Source organism: Falco rusticolus, chromosome 5 (genome assembly GCF_015220075.1).
Source record: "Falco rusticolus isolate bFalRus1 chromosome 5, bFalRus1.pri, whole genome shotgun sequence".
Classification (NCBI taxonomy): Eukaryota; Metazoa; Chordata; class Aves; order Falconiformes; family Falconidae; genus Falco; species Falco rusticolus.
Window position 1 is genome coordinate 22,569,352 of NC_051191.1, and position 14,361 is coordinate 22,583,712.

At 42.2% G+C, this 14,361-nt stretch overlaps 2 protein-coding genes and 1 long non-coding RNA gene across 3 annotated transcripts in view; 1 reads left to right on the forward strand and 2 right to left on the reverse strand.

Annotated features, from left to right (window-relative positions):
- LOC119148903 overlaps positions 1-14,361 on the reverse strand; it is a 15,087-nt gene continuing 726 nt past the window's right edge. The window contains exons 2-3 of the long non-coding RNA XR_005104528.1: positions 655-766; positions 1-361 (exon numbers count right to left, since the gene is read on the reverse strand). This is a non-coding gene — a long non-coding RNA (uncharacterized LOC119148903). The remainder of the gene's footprint in view (positions 362-654; positions 767-14,361) is intronic.
- Positions 5,460-14,361, forward strand: part of DCLRE1C (DNA cross-link repair 1C) — a 27,852-nt gene continuing 18,950 nt past the window's right edge. Inside the window, exon 1 of the mRNA XM_037389575.1 lies at positions 5,460-5,787. The gene's annotated coding sequence lies outside the window, so the exon portion shown is untranslated. The remainder of the gene's footprint in view (positions 5,788-14,361) is intronic.
- MEIG1 (meiosis/spermiogenesis associated 1) lies at positions 7,131-12,530 on the reverse strand. Its single transcript, XM_037389582.1, is given in 4 exon segments — positions 7,131-7,438; positions 10,329-10,484; positions 12,422-12,473; positions 12,475-12,530. Coding segments are annotated over 4 exon segments (393 nt in total). The 3' UTR covers positions 7,131-7,309.

The following is a 14,361-nucleotide window of genomic DNA, read 5'->3' on the forward strand; positions in this document are numbered from 1 at the left end:
TTCTAATACCAGGCCTGGATTGTGCAGATCTTCAGAGATTCTAAGGCCACGCTTCTGCAGCCATTCTTCTACAGGGAACTGTCATCTTACTAAAGGTATATGGATTTCATGGAGTCCGAGGGCAGAGGGCTCCATCCCACGTGGGAGGCGTGAACCTCTTGTCTCGGGGTCTCACGCAGCACCAGTCACTGCTTATATTTGGGTAACTCTGGGCTGAGATTGATGATGGTGCTTAGAAACTGTGTTAGTCCTCAGGCAGTAAAACAAGATGTTCCAGAAACAAAACCCCCAAAGCACCTATTTCTTCATCTTTTCTGTGGCTGATCACTGATACTTCATAATCAGAGAAGACGTATCTGATCTGTTGAGCACAAAGGAAAATACTTTTTAACCTCTTTCTTTCTCTACAGAGTCCCAGTGTAACCACTTCATTAATTTAGCCCTGCATCCAGTCTAGTATTGTTCTCTTTTAAGTACCGGGTCACGCTGACCCTCTGTCAGTCCTCTGGCACTTCTCCAGTTTTCCTGAGTTTGCTAAGATATAAAATTTATGAATTAGAGAGTCCTGAACTGGTCTTTAGACTGGGACCGTACATGACCCCAAACTTCTGAACTGGAAGTGCTTATATTTAGCAGGCGTTGCTTACCACTCACCTTGGTTACAGATGGCAAATTATTTCTTCTAATGTAGATGGACCTGCAGCTTTGCTCCGATACAGTAAAGCAGGAATTATGAACATTTGATGTGGTTTTTTCTTCCTATCATCTGATGGATACAAACAGTAAAATTGTAAATAACAGAGAAGCAATTCCTAAACTAAGATTCCCAATGACATTTTAATGTCTTCTTACTGTCGGTAGCATACTTAAGGTTTTTTGTTTCTTCTGTTTCTTTTGCCTTGCATTCTCAATAATCTGCTTACAATATACATACTGCCAGTGAATATCTCTTCAAAGCATCTCTTCTGAACTCAACCTTCAGATACATAAATCTTTCTTCTCTGCTGAAATATTGCTCTGGTCTGGCAAAATATTAATCCAATGACAGTTTAAATAAATCTCTGTCTTTGTAGTTGCCAGTGTAATGATCTTTCTCACTTGTTGAGACTGAAGTTGTAAGCAATAGGCTATCAAAGAAGTATTAGAGGTTTTTAATGAGCATCACCTCAAAACAGTGATATTCCAGCCCTTGGTACACAGACCTCCTCCTATCTGAAGAGTCAATGGAGAGAAGCAGTGTCCCTCTGGGCTGTGGCTCAAGTTCCTTCTGAACAAGAAGAAGATGGATCCGTCAGGGAGGTTAGGATCAGAGTCGGCAGGCTCTACCCACCATGGCCACAGAACAGGGTTACAGAGCAAGAGCTCCGCTGTCTACAGCTTCAGGAGACCAGAGCCACGGGAAGAGGCAGATCTGCAGGGCCACCATGCTCTTTCCCCCAGAAACACTGCCCTGCGCATGCCTGTATCGAGCGTGCCTGGCTCCAGCCCATCTCTCCATGCACAGCATCCCAGCACCCATCTCCTAGCACCCACAGCCCACCTGCTGGCTCTTCCCTGCTCACATCCCAGCATTGGCTGTTCCTCAAGGCCATTATGCATTTGGCACAAGGATGCTGCCCAGGACAGCGCAGAGCGGCTGACATCCTCTAGACACTCTGGGCACATATGAAGAACCTGCCACGTGTCCGAGTCCCCTGCTTTTTGCTCCATCCCCTTTGCAAAACCAAGCAGCTGCCAGCATCTTACCCCCCCAGGCAGGACGCCTTCCCCTTGCCCGAGGCGTTCGGGTGTTCCTGCCAAGGCAGGACGAACATCTGCGCGAGGAGCTGGAACTGCGTCCTGCTCCCCCAGCCGGCAAGAGCCGAGCTTCTGCCAGCAAGGGAGGAGGCTTCTGTGGGTACAAGATTGCTGGCAAAACGCTGATGCATCTGTGTGGTTGAGTCCTTGCACACGCTCGTCCTTCTCTGAACTCGTGCAGTTTTTTTCCCTCCCTCCCCCATCCTCCTCTTGCTTTTAGGCATTCATTCCCTTCCCTTTGTCTCCGGGTCCTTAGAGCTGCCGCCTGCCTGGACATCTGCAGCAGAGGCACCACAGAGCTGCCTCTACACAGCATCATCCTGCCCACTGCAGCCAAGCTGCCTGCCTCGGGGAGGCTGGCGTGAGGACATGGGAAATACAAGAGCATCTGGTTCAGTAAGTTATTTGGTTAAGGACTATTCCATCTCATAGAAATAACAAATAACGAGGAAAATGCTAAATTAAACACGCAGACATGCAAACATCGATGAGCAGGTGATGAGAGAGAGAATAACGGAGGCCAGAGCTCATCATATGCTGACCGATGGGCCATTAAAAGAGCTACTCTTGCCTTGGAGATGGTCAGCCTCAATTTTGTAACTGATAAGAAAGAGGAAACACAGTGTGAATATTAAGGGATATTTGAGGGGGCTTGGGGGACTGCACAAAACTTACTATGGGATGTGTAGGGGAAGGGCCGAAGCCATGGGAAAGGAAGGATCAGGGGACATGGGTGACAGGGACCACAGGTTGGGGTGTCAGCACCAGAGGGACAGGGATGTACATGCTCATCTGAGGGGTGTCAGTGCCAGCAGCCCTTTTCACAGACTGCAAAAATGACTGTAGCAAACATTCTCACTTACTCTGTCTGTGCCAACAGCAATAATTTCTGTCACTAAATTTGAGCTGGCTACACAACACATCTATTTTTGTTAATATTTTAAAGGCTCTTTTCATGTCCACTGGAAGACTTCTTTTTTAGGAATCTATGAAGTTAACCTGTCTGTGTTTACATTTCCTTTGTGAATTTAGTCCTGTGTGCTTGTAATTTGCTAGCAAACATCAAGCTGCACTAATTGGTGAGTAGAAGAAAAGACTCAAGGTCTGAGCCAGGGCTGGGAAAGGGAGCAGGGGTACAGGACGTTCGACAGGATTCTCGAGAGATCCATGAGCGTGGAGTGCCTGGGAAGGCAGAGAATATGGAGAAGTACTGAAGAAAAAGAGAGCCACAAAAGCACCAACCAGCAAAGATACTCTGTGCCAACACTGAGACACGTAAGTACACTGGCTGAACAGAGCATCCCTAAGAATGGCGATGTTCGTTCAAAGTTACATTGCGGGGGGGGGTTTGTGCCAACCTAGAGCTCTCATGACAGTAGTCATTCACCAGTCACCCTCCCAAATGTTTGTGAGCATGCTGGGCTTCAAGTACATCCAAAGTCTCAACTGCAACAAGAAGGAAAATGTCTTTTATTAAGTAATTACAGCTTGCCAAGAGGTGCTCAGCACAGGCAGGCTACTAAGAAAGCAGCTCCTACAAATAATTATAAATCCAGTGGAACTGGGGTAATGGGAGACAAATTGCAAAGATCACAAGGCGACTCCAAGCTGCCTTCAGGCAGACTTTGCTGGTACCAGACAATGAGAGGAACAGTGGCATCAGCAGCTGTTGAGTTAGAAAGTTGTCTCTAATGAGCTGGAAGCCAGTCAATCATTTTCAACACCTTGAAACAAGGGGCCTGGTGTTTGAAGACCAAAAGGTTGAGGTTCAACTGTCTTCAGAGCTGGAAAGACAACTGTCCACTTGCGTACGAAGGTGGAAATTAAATCAGTTTTACCATCTTTCTGTGTGGTGTTTTTAGCTGCTGCAACTGCAAAGCAATCATAGTAGCACTTTCAGACAATGCCGTTCCACAATGAATTCAAGGGAAGGCTGGAAAGATAGAACACCCGCCTAGAGCACACAAATGCAGCCTTTATTTCCCCAGTGTAACGGGACAAATTCAGAGAGGTCGCACCCTTGCTGTTTCACTTGTAGCTGTCAAACACAAAGCCTGAAAAGTACGTCTTGGAAAAGTTTGCTTTACCTTCTTTTATGAGTTTCAACAGGCACAGAGAGCATTTATTCTTGTCTTGCACAAAGCCGTGAAGTGAATGAGAATTAGACCAAGTACATCAGACTTGGGCAGCTGGTGAGCACTTGCTAACAGGGAGCCCTGCTACCATCCGGTCGTTGGGCTGCTGCAAAATGGCCGCTGAAAGCACTATAGCATTCCCTGGTACGAACAGGGCCAACAGATAACAAAAGTACCTTGGAAAGCATTTTCCCAGAATTACTTTTTATTAAGACTCAGATCAGCAAAACAGCCCGTATTTTCATCTCTAGGCAATAAAATGGAGAGATGTGATTTTATCTGTCTTTAAAGTTAGTAAAGGTCAGAAAAAAAAAGTTTTCGGAATGGCGTTCAGAAATAAGTTATTTATCTTGATATGAACTGTTGCGTCACCCCTAAAACGAAGCACAGCTCCCCCAGATTGCTTACTCCTGATAGTTTTTCATAATTTAGCGACCTTAAATTAAGACACAAGTAAGCTAACAGTTCTCAGTATGCTTAAAACCGAGATGACAGACATTCCAGTTACAGATTTATTGAATAAAATACTGACACATTAAATTCTTCTGACAGCTTTTTTGACTGAAAGAGATACATCCAGCATAACAGTAGCACAGGAACACCTGCTAGTACTCAAGCATCACCTTCATGCTCAGCAGGCACGGCCCCGCAGCAGAGTTACTTCAGGAAGACAGGCCGGAGGAGGGAGCCTCTGTGAGCCCCCTGAGGTCCAACAGGGACAAGTGCAGGGTCTGCACCCGGGTTGGGGCAATCCCCAGTACCAGCGTAGGCTGGGGGGTGAAGGGAGGGAGAGCAGTCCTGCAGGGAAGGACCTGCGGGTACTGATCATCTGGCAATTACATGCTCACAGCCCAGAAAGCCAACTGTGCCCTGGGCTGCATCACCAGCAGCATGGGCAGCAGGGCGAGGAGGGGGGCTCTGCCCCTCTGCTCCACTCTTCTGAGACCCCCCTGCAGCGCTGCGTCCAGCTCTGGGGTCCCCAACGTCAAAAGGACACGGACCTGTTGGGGTGAGCCCAGAGGAGGCCGTGGAGATGCTCAGAGGGCTGGAGCCCCTCTGCCGTGAGGCCAGGCTGGGAGAGCTGGGGTGGTTCAGCCTGGAGCAGAGAAGGCTCCGGGGAGACCTTACTGCAGCCTTTCAGTACTTGAAGGGGGCTCATAAGAAATATGGAGAGTGACTTTTTACCAGGGCCTGTGATGAAAGATGAAACATTGCACAGGTGAAAGGATGAGGATAAGAAAACCTTAAAAAGGATATCTGTCAAAACAAAATAGGAATTAGTTTCCTTTGAAGAGGAACTTAAAAGAATAGGCCCAGAGATGCCTGAGACTGATGAACCTGTTAGCAGACCATGAAATCTGGCAAGAACTGTTAAAACACTTGGAACTTTAACTGAACCATCCTCATTATACGCTAATTTTAACAGAAAAACACTGCCTCTAGAAGCAGACCATAACCCAGAGAACATGCCTAGTAAAAATTCATTGACTATACCTTTAAACTAAAGCAAAGAAAGTTGTAAACAATATTGAAGGGGACTGGTTGTAACAGGAGTACCAATAGAAATCTAGATGTATAAGTATGGGAACACTGTAAAGACTGGTGTGCTAGCTTTGCCAGTTACCACCTCACACCCTTCTCTGCACAGACTGGTAAACAAACACCTTGGCTCTGGTTGTCATTTGGCTAATGCACACTGGGTAACATCCCCACTTTGGGGACACCACCTGTAGTGACAGGGCAAAGGGCAACGGTTTTAAACTGAAAAAGGGTAGGTTTAAATTTGATGTAGAGAAGAAATCCTTCACTGTGAGGGCAGTGAGGCACTGGCACAGGTTGCCCAGAGCAGCTGTGGGTGCCCCATCCCCGAAGCATTCAAGGTCAGCTGGGATGGGGCTTGGAGCAACCTGGTCTAGTGGAAAGTCTCCCTACTCATGGCAGAGGGTTTGGATGAGATGATCTTCAAAGGGCCCTTCCAACCCAAACCATTCTGTGAATCTTATTAACTCAAGCAAACATGCTTATACTAGATTAAGGCTGTCTTGTGATCACAGACAAACTTGAACTCAGGCAAGAACCCCTGTACCTGTTTCTTTTTAAAGAGAGCAACCCCTTCGGCTTCAGAGCTAAGGCCATTCACACAGCTATGGTCTGTAAATAGAGTGGTTTTAACTAACCTCAGGTTTAGCATGAACTAGAGTGAAATATGGATACGAACTCTTCTGTAACTGTTAAGGACATTATAACTGAAACTGCCGCTGCCAATACAAAACCTGCTGTTCTGCTAATGAAGTGAGTGCACTCCCAACACAGCATTCGTCCTGCCAAAGGCTGTGTCTGTAAACTGGTCTCCAGCACTAATCTCATCTTTTCTTTTCATCCATTAATCTTTGAAATATTACAGAGAGATTCACAGTGAGATTCAACCTTGAATCTCAATGCTGAAAAATGTAAGTAATAAGGTCTAATTAGTTCTCTCGAAGCGAGAAGAGTCTGGCAATTCATACAAAGTCAGCATTTCAGAAGTGGGACATGAATTCCCGTGCTACTTGTCTGAAATTAAAAGAAATCTCCATGGGCTGTATGAAATGCACTCTCATTGTTTTAAAACATAATACAAGAGTGAAAGCATCCAGCAGTATCACAAAAACATTGAGGTGCAGTCAGGTAAAATGAGGGAAGCCTAGAATAATCTTCTGTATCTGTTTCAATTTTTAAAAGCCTTTCTTTAAAAAAAGTTAAGATCCAAAACCTTACCTGCAGTTTTACTTCCCACTCGTGAATGCGCAACTATGTCCTTTTTACAGACTGAGAAAGCGACTGTAGAAAACTTTCTCACTTACTCTGTCCGTGCTGACAGCAATAATTTCTGTCACTAAATTTGGGCTGGCTACACAACACATCTATTTTTGTTAATATTTTAAAGGCTCTTTTCATATCCACTGGAAGACTTCTTTTTTAGGAATCTATGAAGTTAAAGTGAGATCCACAAGTGACAGAATAGATGGGTTATGCTGGTAACTGTTCTGTTCCCCCTATTTGATTGCAAAGCATGCAAAAAGCTCTCTCTTAAAAAGTACATTCAGAGCAACCCAAATAAAAAAAGAAATCAAAATGAAAATCTGAGTAGCAGTGTTTTATTTGTGTCATTGCAGTTTTACATGCCTTTAAAACCTTGCTGGAATAAAAACACTTCAATGTTGCTTCTGAGTAGTTTTCAGTCATTTCTCTAACAGAGCTCATACAAATTTAAGAAATTTCCATGTAGTCTAAATAAGGTGACTAGTAAGTAAGTTAGGTTACACGATCTCATTTACTTACATATTCTAACAAACAGGTTTGTAAGAAGATACAAACAAATTAGAACAATAAACAAACTAATACACATAAACTTTCACTTTATGGACTTCTCTGTCTTCACATTCTCTTTGCTTATCGTAATAATAGAACGTATTGTCCCTTCTCTGAAGTTTTTTAACAAATCCAGTTTCTGGCCAATGCTCTACCTATGAACAGAATAAAGAGGATATACTTTCACATGAACATGCTCACATCAAATGATGTTTGTGCATTATATTGCAAGGAATATAGGGTATATTTCCATGGGAAAACCTCATTTGCATCTCAACATTACTTTACCATTAATTTGCTTAACCTTAAAAAAAGAAAGATTAAGAACAAGATGTCAGAAAACAGTTTTCTGGTCTAGTATAAAAAAATTATCTGATCAGAAAAATCTAGAGAAAAGGATCTAAGAATATTTGATAGATTATAGAGTATTTTAAAAAGTGGATGAGTCAAAGCTTTTAAAATACTTCATTAAGGAATAAAACATCAATGCTATTCAGTTATTCAACAATCTTGAGAGGCTGAAAGATTCCACTTCTGTAAGACTGACACATGTAAAGGTTTCTTCAGGATCCTCCTGACTATGAAAAATGTGCTTTTCATTAGCAGTTTCATAAAAATGTAGTGATCTGTATGTATCATAGTCTCAAAAACAGGCAGGAGCAGTCCTGCACGAAACCAGCACCATGCTCTTCAGTGTTCCACAATGTGAAGCTTTAAACTAAAGGCTTAGAATCATAGAATTGTTTAGGTTGGGAAAGACCTTTAAGATTATCAAGTCCAAACATTACCCCAGCCCACCACTAAACCATGTCCCTGAGCACCATGTCCACACGTCTTTTAAATACCTCCAGGGATGGTGATTCAACCCTTTCCCTGGGCAGCCTGTTCCAGGGCTTGACAACCATTTTGGTAACAAAATTTTCCATAATAGCCAACCTAAGCCTCCCCTGGTGCAACCTGAAGCCATTTCTTCTCATCCTATTGCTCGTTACTTGGCTTGAGCACTTGTACATTCAACAGCTTTATGGCTTTAGTGGCTATCTGCACCTTGAACACCTACAATCAAACTGAACCTGAAAAATCAGGTAATAAGGATCTTATTTCTCTTCCAGGCAGAGCTGACAACAGGATGTCAAACTACAGCATTCTCTAATTGGAAAGTCCAAGAAGTGGTAGTTTCATCACTTACCTTACTAGTTCACGCATAGAGCTGAGTTATTTGCATTCTCTGTCTAAACACAGCAGCCTTAATATTTGTTCCACCTACACTATAATTGCATAATTAATAACAACATTATGGAATTATGCATTATGGAAACATAATATGGAGTAAAGGAGACATTTCAAAATGTGTTGAAAGAGAATCACTGCCAGATCCTAGTAAGTTTGAACAGAGAGCACGCCCATTTTACATTGACTAAGTGGTGTTCTTTAACTTTTATCAGGGTTTAATTGCCTATGGTTATGCCCTGCCATAAATCCCAAACAGACTGATCCTATGGCACTAATTAGAAGATTTCCTTTTGCACAGTTAAAGGAATTTACACCACAGCCTTTACAGTGGTATCCAAGCCCATGACAAAGAAATAAACTGCATCTTGTCATGCACATCAATGTTTTGCTATGTTTTGAGTTAACTGGATGAGGAGTGACTGTCTTAGGACCATTCTGCTCTTTCTTATGTGTGCACAAGATTAAGATCTTTTAAAAATGGATTTTTCATACTATATATGCTGCTTTGGAAGATAAAGTCAAGAAAGCAGATGAGAAGAAAGGTGATCAGCCCCCAGAAGCTGAAAAGCCCAAGATAAAAGTGAAGAAGGAACATGTGTATGAGTTCAGGGACAAGTTGCCTGGACCGTATGAGAAGTTTATTTGTCAAAAGGTTGTGATGATTGTTAAATACATAAGGCATGAAATGTTGAGAAGAAAAAGAAAAGAGTTCAGGGACAAGTTATCTGAACTGTATGAAAAGTTTATTTGTGAAAAGGTTGTGATGATTGTTAAATACATAAGGTATGAAATGTTAAGAAGGAAAAGAAAAAAGAAAAGACAAAAGGGGGGAATTGGAGAGGAATTGCAGAGGAATTGCAGAGGAATTGCAGAGGAATGAAGGCAGGTTAATTAACACTGATAATATACAGCTGTGGGGTGGCTTCAGGGGGCCCAGAGGTGGATGCAGCAGAGGCAAGAAGTGGGATGGACTGGCCTGAAGAGGATGAAGAAATGGCACAGACAGTAGATGAACTTTTGAAACCATGTGTGAGACTGATGGTATGGGGTGGTAAAAGCCTTGTTGCAGCTGGCTAGTTTTGTTAGTGCTGCAACATAAATTACAGAGCTCTAGTAAAGATAACATGTTGTTTGCTGTATTAACCTCTTGGTTATTTTGAATCTCAAGTAGCTACTGAATATCTAGCTGTTACTCATTAGCTCACTTGATGCACTGGGGAGCATTGCCACCAACTGCAGTGAGCAGAGGACTAAGTCTTTGATGTTCTCAGTTGATGCAAGCCTGTGTCACAACTCCCTTTACTACAGCTGGCATCAAATATTTCTGTTGTGGATAGTTTCAACAGAAGCCAAGTTTTGAGTGTGTGCAAAGTCTGATTATACTACTACAGAATTCAGCTGTAAAACTGAAGTTGGTAGCGATGACACAGGTCTGACTCCCTGGACAATGAATGAATTTCCTATCAGGTCCACTGGCAGAGTAATGGGGAAACATCACAGAGAACTCACTTTGATATATTCCTTTCTTCAAAACTGAATTATTCTTTGAGATAGCAGTTACATCTATTCGAAGAAGTCTATAATGCTGCTAAATGCGTAAGAGGGGCAACAAAAACACAGGCTGGGTAGTGGTTCTGTGAAGTGAATTATTCTGCAGTTAATATCTCCAGAATTCAACTCAGACCTGCAAGAAAAAACCTGTATCAGAAATGAGCTTAAATAAAAGGAAATAAGCAGCACCTCTAATTGTATCCAATCATTTAACATAAGACAAGTTTAAAGTAATAACCCTTGCAGAGCTCTAAATCTTACCATATCAACTTGTTTTACTTGTTTATATTCAACCTCATCTCTGTATCCAGCTTGCTGAAATCTGTGTAAGTTCTCTACATCATCTGACCATTTTTTGGCATAATGCATAGATTTTGGTTTGATGTCAGCTTTAGCCATGACTCCAGAAATTTCAGACTTTCTCCTGAAATTATGTTTTTGAAAATTAAATGGAGGAGATGAAAGCAAGTAGTTTTTAAGGACATATAGAATTGGGTAGAACAAAATTTAAAAATAAAGGAAATAAAGACTGCAATACTATCTTCTTGTCCAAGTCTGAGGTTAACAAAGAGAATTTTATAAGCAGCTGGAATCAAATTAAATGCACTACTTGATCTCAAACAAACCCAACACATCTATACTTTTATATACACCTCTACACCTTGACTTAACCTACATACAATGTATTTGTGCATATTGATGCATTAAAAAAACCCCACCCTAACAGTATTTTTTTTTTTCATTTCACATCTTTGCAGTTGCTATCCCTTGGGGGCAGGCAGCTTGTCAGGGTTTTTCTTTCTTCCTACTGAAGGGACACCAAACTGGGAACCACAAAATGAAGAGCTGGGCTGTTACTGAAAAACAGCCCACAGACAGGATAGAGAAGTGGAAAGGAGAAACGCACTGCCAGTCACACAGCCACGGTGGAGATGACAAAGAAGAGGCCTTAAGAAATACATTGGATAAGAAGGCAAGGCACGCAACCTACTAAAATTCATCCTGTTCTACCCTTGCCCAACCAAAATCTGCACTGACTGCCACTGACTTCCTTCTCACACAAAACCCATTTGTTCAATCTGCTGAGAAATAGTATATAGGTTTATCAACTGCTAAACCTGCACAGAGCAGAACTGGGACAAGATGAAACTCAAATTGTAAAAAAAAAGAAAAAAAGAAAAAAGGGAACAAATAAAAGAATAACATAACCAATTAAAAAATAAATTGCAAAGTCAGTGGAAACTCATAGGGATGGATTTGAACTATATTTAAAAAAATGAATCATTTGACTTCTACCTTATATATGAATTTCACTGCATTTGTTTTCTTGAGTGTATCTTATTCTGCTACTAAAACAGAACTTCATGTTTCTTCTGCAAGCAAAACACATGGAACACACCATGCCCAGCAGACACAATCAGAAATGAGTCCCTTTCCCAGTTTTGTGATGTCACCAAGCTTCAGCTTCATAATTGGGAAGGTATCTTCAAAGGAGAAAAAGCTTCTGGATTTTGCAGCGAGAGGATGAACAGTCTCACCCCCTGTGGGCAGTATGCTGCCTCCAAATCCTGCACACACTCCTGCACACATTAATGAAATTAAAATTTCCTTACTTAGCAAGTTCCTATACCAACTGTGAACATGAAAAGTTCAATGCTGTTATCTTAGAAAATGCACAGATGCCATTAGTCTGTTAGAAAGGCAGAAAAGGAGACAAAAAGGTATTTGCACAACAGCATGGAAATCTTTGGGAAAATTATCTCAAGAATTACCACTATCATAATGTGAAAATAGCAGAAATCTAATCTGCATCTCTGTTGTCTAACTGTATGAGAGCCATTAGCACACAAAGAAAGGGGCTTTCATCTCTTACTGCATACGCTTTATCAAGGATCAATAAGAATACGGACAAGATCTCTTTTCTGGCAATGCTGAACTACTTCTTGCAGTTCAGCACTCCAAACATTCTTTTACCATGCTCTGCAGCATTTTGTAATTGAAGGTAAGCATTTACTTAAAAAAACCAAATAAACAACAACAAAAAAACCACACACAAGAGAAAAGTCATTTCCCCACCCAGTTATGAGTTGTCACATACAAATTAACATGATAAGCATATATCCTTATTCTAAATCTTTAGTGTAGTCTTTGAGACACCTACCCCACCATAATTTTTTTCTCTTTCTTCTTGCAGAGGGCTCTTTTGTAGCCATTACAGAATTTTTTCATGCCCTGTATATGCTCATCAATGTTTGATGAGAACTGTTGTCAGCCTGGGATTTTAGAGTCAATATTATTAGCAGTAACACTAGATCTTAATAAATGCTAAAATGTAATGAACTTCAGTGTCTTACAATAACTTAGGTGTTACTAGTGTCAAGTACTTCTTTATAGGATGTACTGAATTAATGAACATGCTTCTTCAAGACACCTAGATATGTGTGGCACTCCCTGAGTCATCATTAATTCAGATGGCCTGTCCTCAGGCATTCCTGCTCAAAAAATTTGTACAAAGCTCATATACTTAAAGTGCCAGCTTGGTAACTTCAAATAATAAAAGCACCATCCTGGTATTTTTAGACTGCTATTTAAGCCCTTTAAAAATTGTATTCTCTGTCTATTGTAGCACGTCTGAGTTCCAGGCATACAGCTGGTCTCATTGTACAAGAGCACGAGATGAGCTGAACTCCAGACAGCCTCCAGTTCAGGGAAGAGACAAAAGACAGCAGACATACAGAGACAAATAACAGAATGCAAGAGAATGGTAAGAAAATATTCAGCATAACATTAACACTTTTCATTTAAACAGTAAAGTAGACTTTGATAAGACAACAAATGTTTGCCTACTCTTAATTTAGGGGAAAGAGTGAGATTTCATATACCGTTGTTTTGTTTTTGGGAAAGTGGTGGTTTAATGTCAATCGTAGCACAATATCTACAAAAACCTAACTGGCCTGAGCTTGCATATGGTAATTTCCTTAACAAGTTTGAAAGGTATGTGGGAGGAGAATGTCTGCTCCTTTAAGGGCATCTGGTCAAAGGCCTTTTTCAATGCAAGAAGGGAGGAAGCCATAAATCAAGAACATATGGGGACACAAACCTGACCAGTAAATTGTGAGGGAAGCAGTGATCAGAACCAAACATGGTCAGTCACACTAACTGATGGGCCTATGTGGGAGTGTGAGAATGTTTATTCCAGCAAGGTTATCTGATCAGAGCCCTTGTCAATTGGGAAACCCAAGGGAAAAAGGGAAAACCAGACAAATTATACGGAGACACAGACCTGACAAAACAAACATAGAGACCATGACAAGAAACAAACCTCACCACTCACACTAATTGATGGGCTACCAAGAAACTATAGGTACCACTTCCAGGAAGATCAACCTGGACTTTGCAACTGATAAGACTGTAAACCAGGGGGACCCCAGACTCAGAAGTGTACAGGAATTGATTGTTTGGGATTGATATTTTTCCTAAAAACCCAAAACCAAACAACAAATCAATACAGCTGTACAAATCCATGAGGGATGTGCAGGGGAAGGTGGACAGAATAGAACAAAGATGGGAATACACAGGAGTATAAAACAGGCCAGTTGTGTGTAAAACAGGGCCACTCAGCATGCTGGCCTGGCTAAGCCCTGCACCTGAGCATCAGTCTGTCCTTCCTTCTCATGTCTTCTTATTAAATCTTTTCTTAACTGTCTCTCTGTGTAACCTCACTCTGTATCCCACATGTGTGCATGTGCTGCAAAGACTAAGTGCCAGGTACCGTTCAGACCTTTGTGTGTAAATGAAAACTGGTGTCAGCTCCTACAGTCAGACTGGGAGTATGGGTGCCTCTGGCCTGTGATGTCAGCTGCTGGAATGAGGGGGAGTCTGCTTTTCAGCCACTGGAGCTCAAATGGTATGCGTCCTGAAAAATGAGCTACTGAAGAGGGCTGGCATGAGTGAGGGGCTCTATGCCAGCAGCTGGAGCAGGACTGGGAGTCACGGCCTGTGTGTCTGGCACCAGCTGTTGGGGAGGAAGGGTGTCTGTATCTTCCCCAACCTGGTATACGTGGGGTACATATCCACATTCACTAGTTAGCTTGGACTAGTCAGTGAATAGGGAAAAGCCTCAGGTCCAGGCCGGGGTGGTGGTGCCAGTATACCCAAGGGGACTTGTGAATGTGGAGTGTATGAGGGATGAGTGTGTGAGTGCACGTTTGCTAGTGAGCATCAAGCTGGGCTAGTGGTCAAGCACAGGATCCCTGAAGCAGGTAAGGGGCCTGGTATCTGAGCAGGGGTGCTG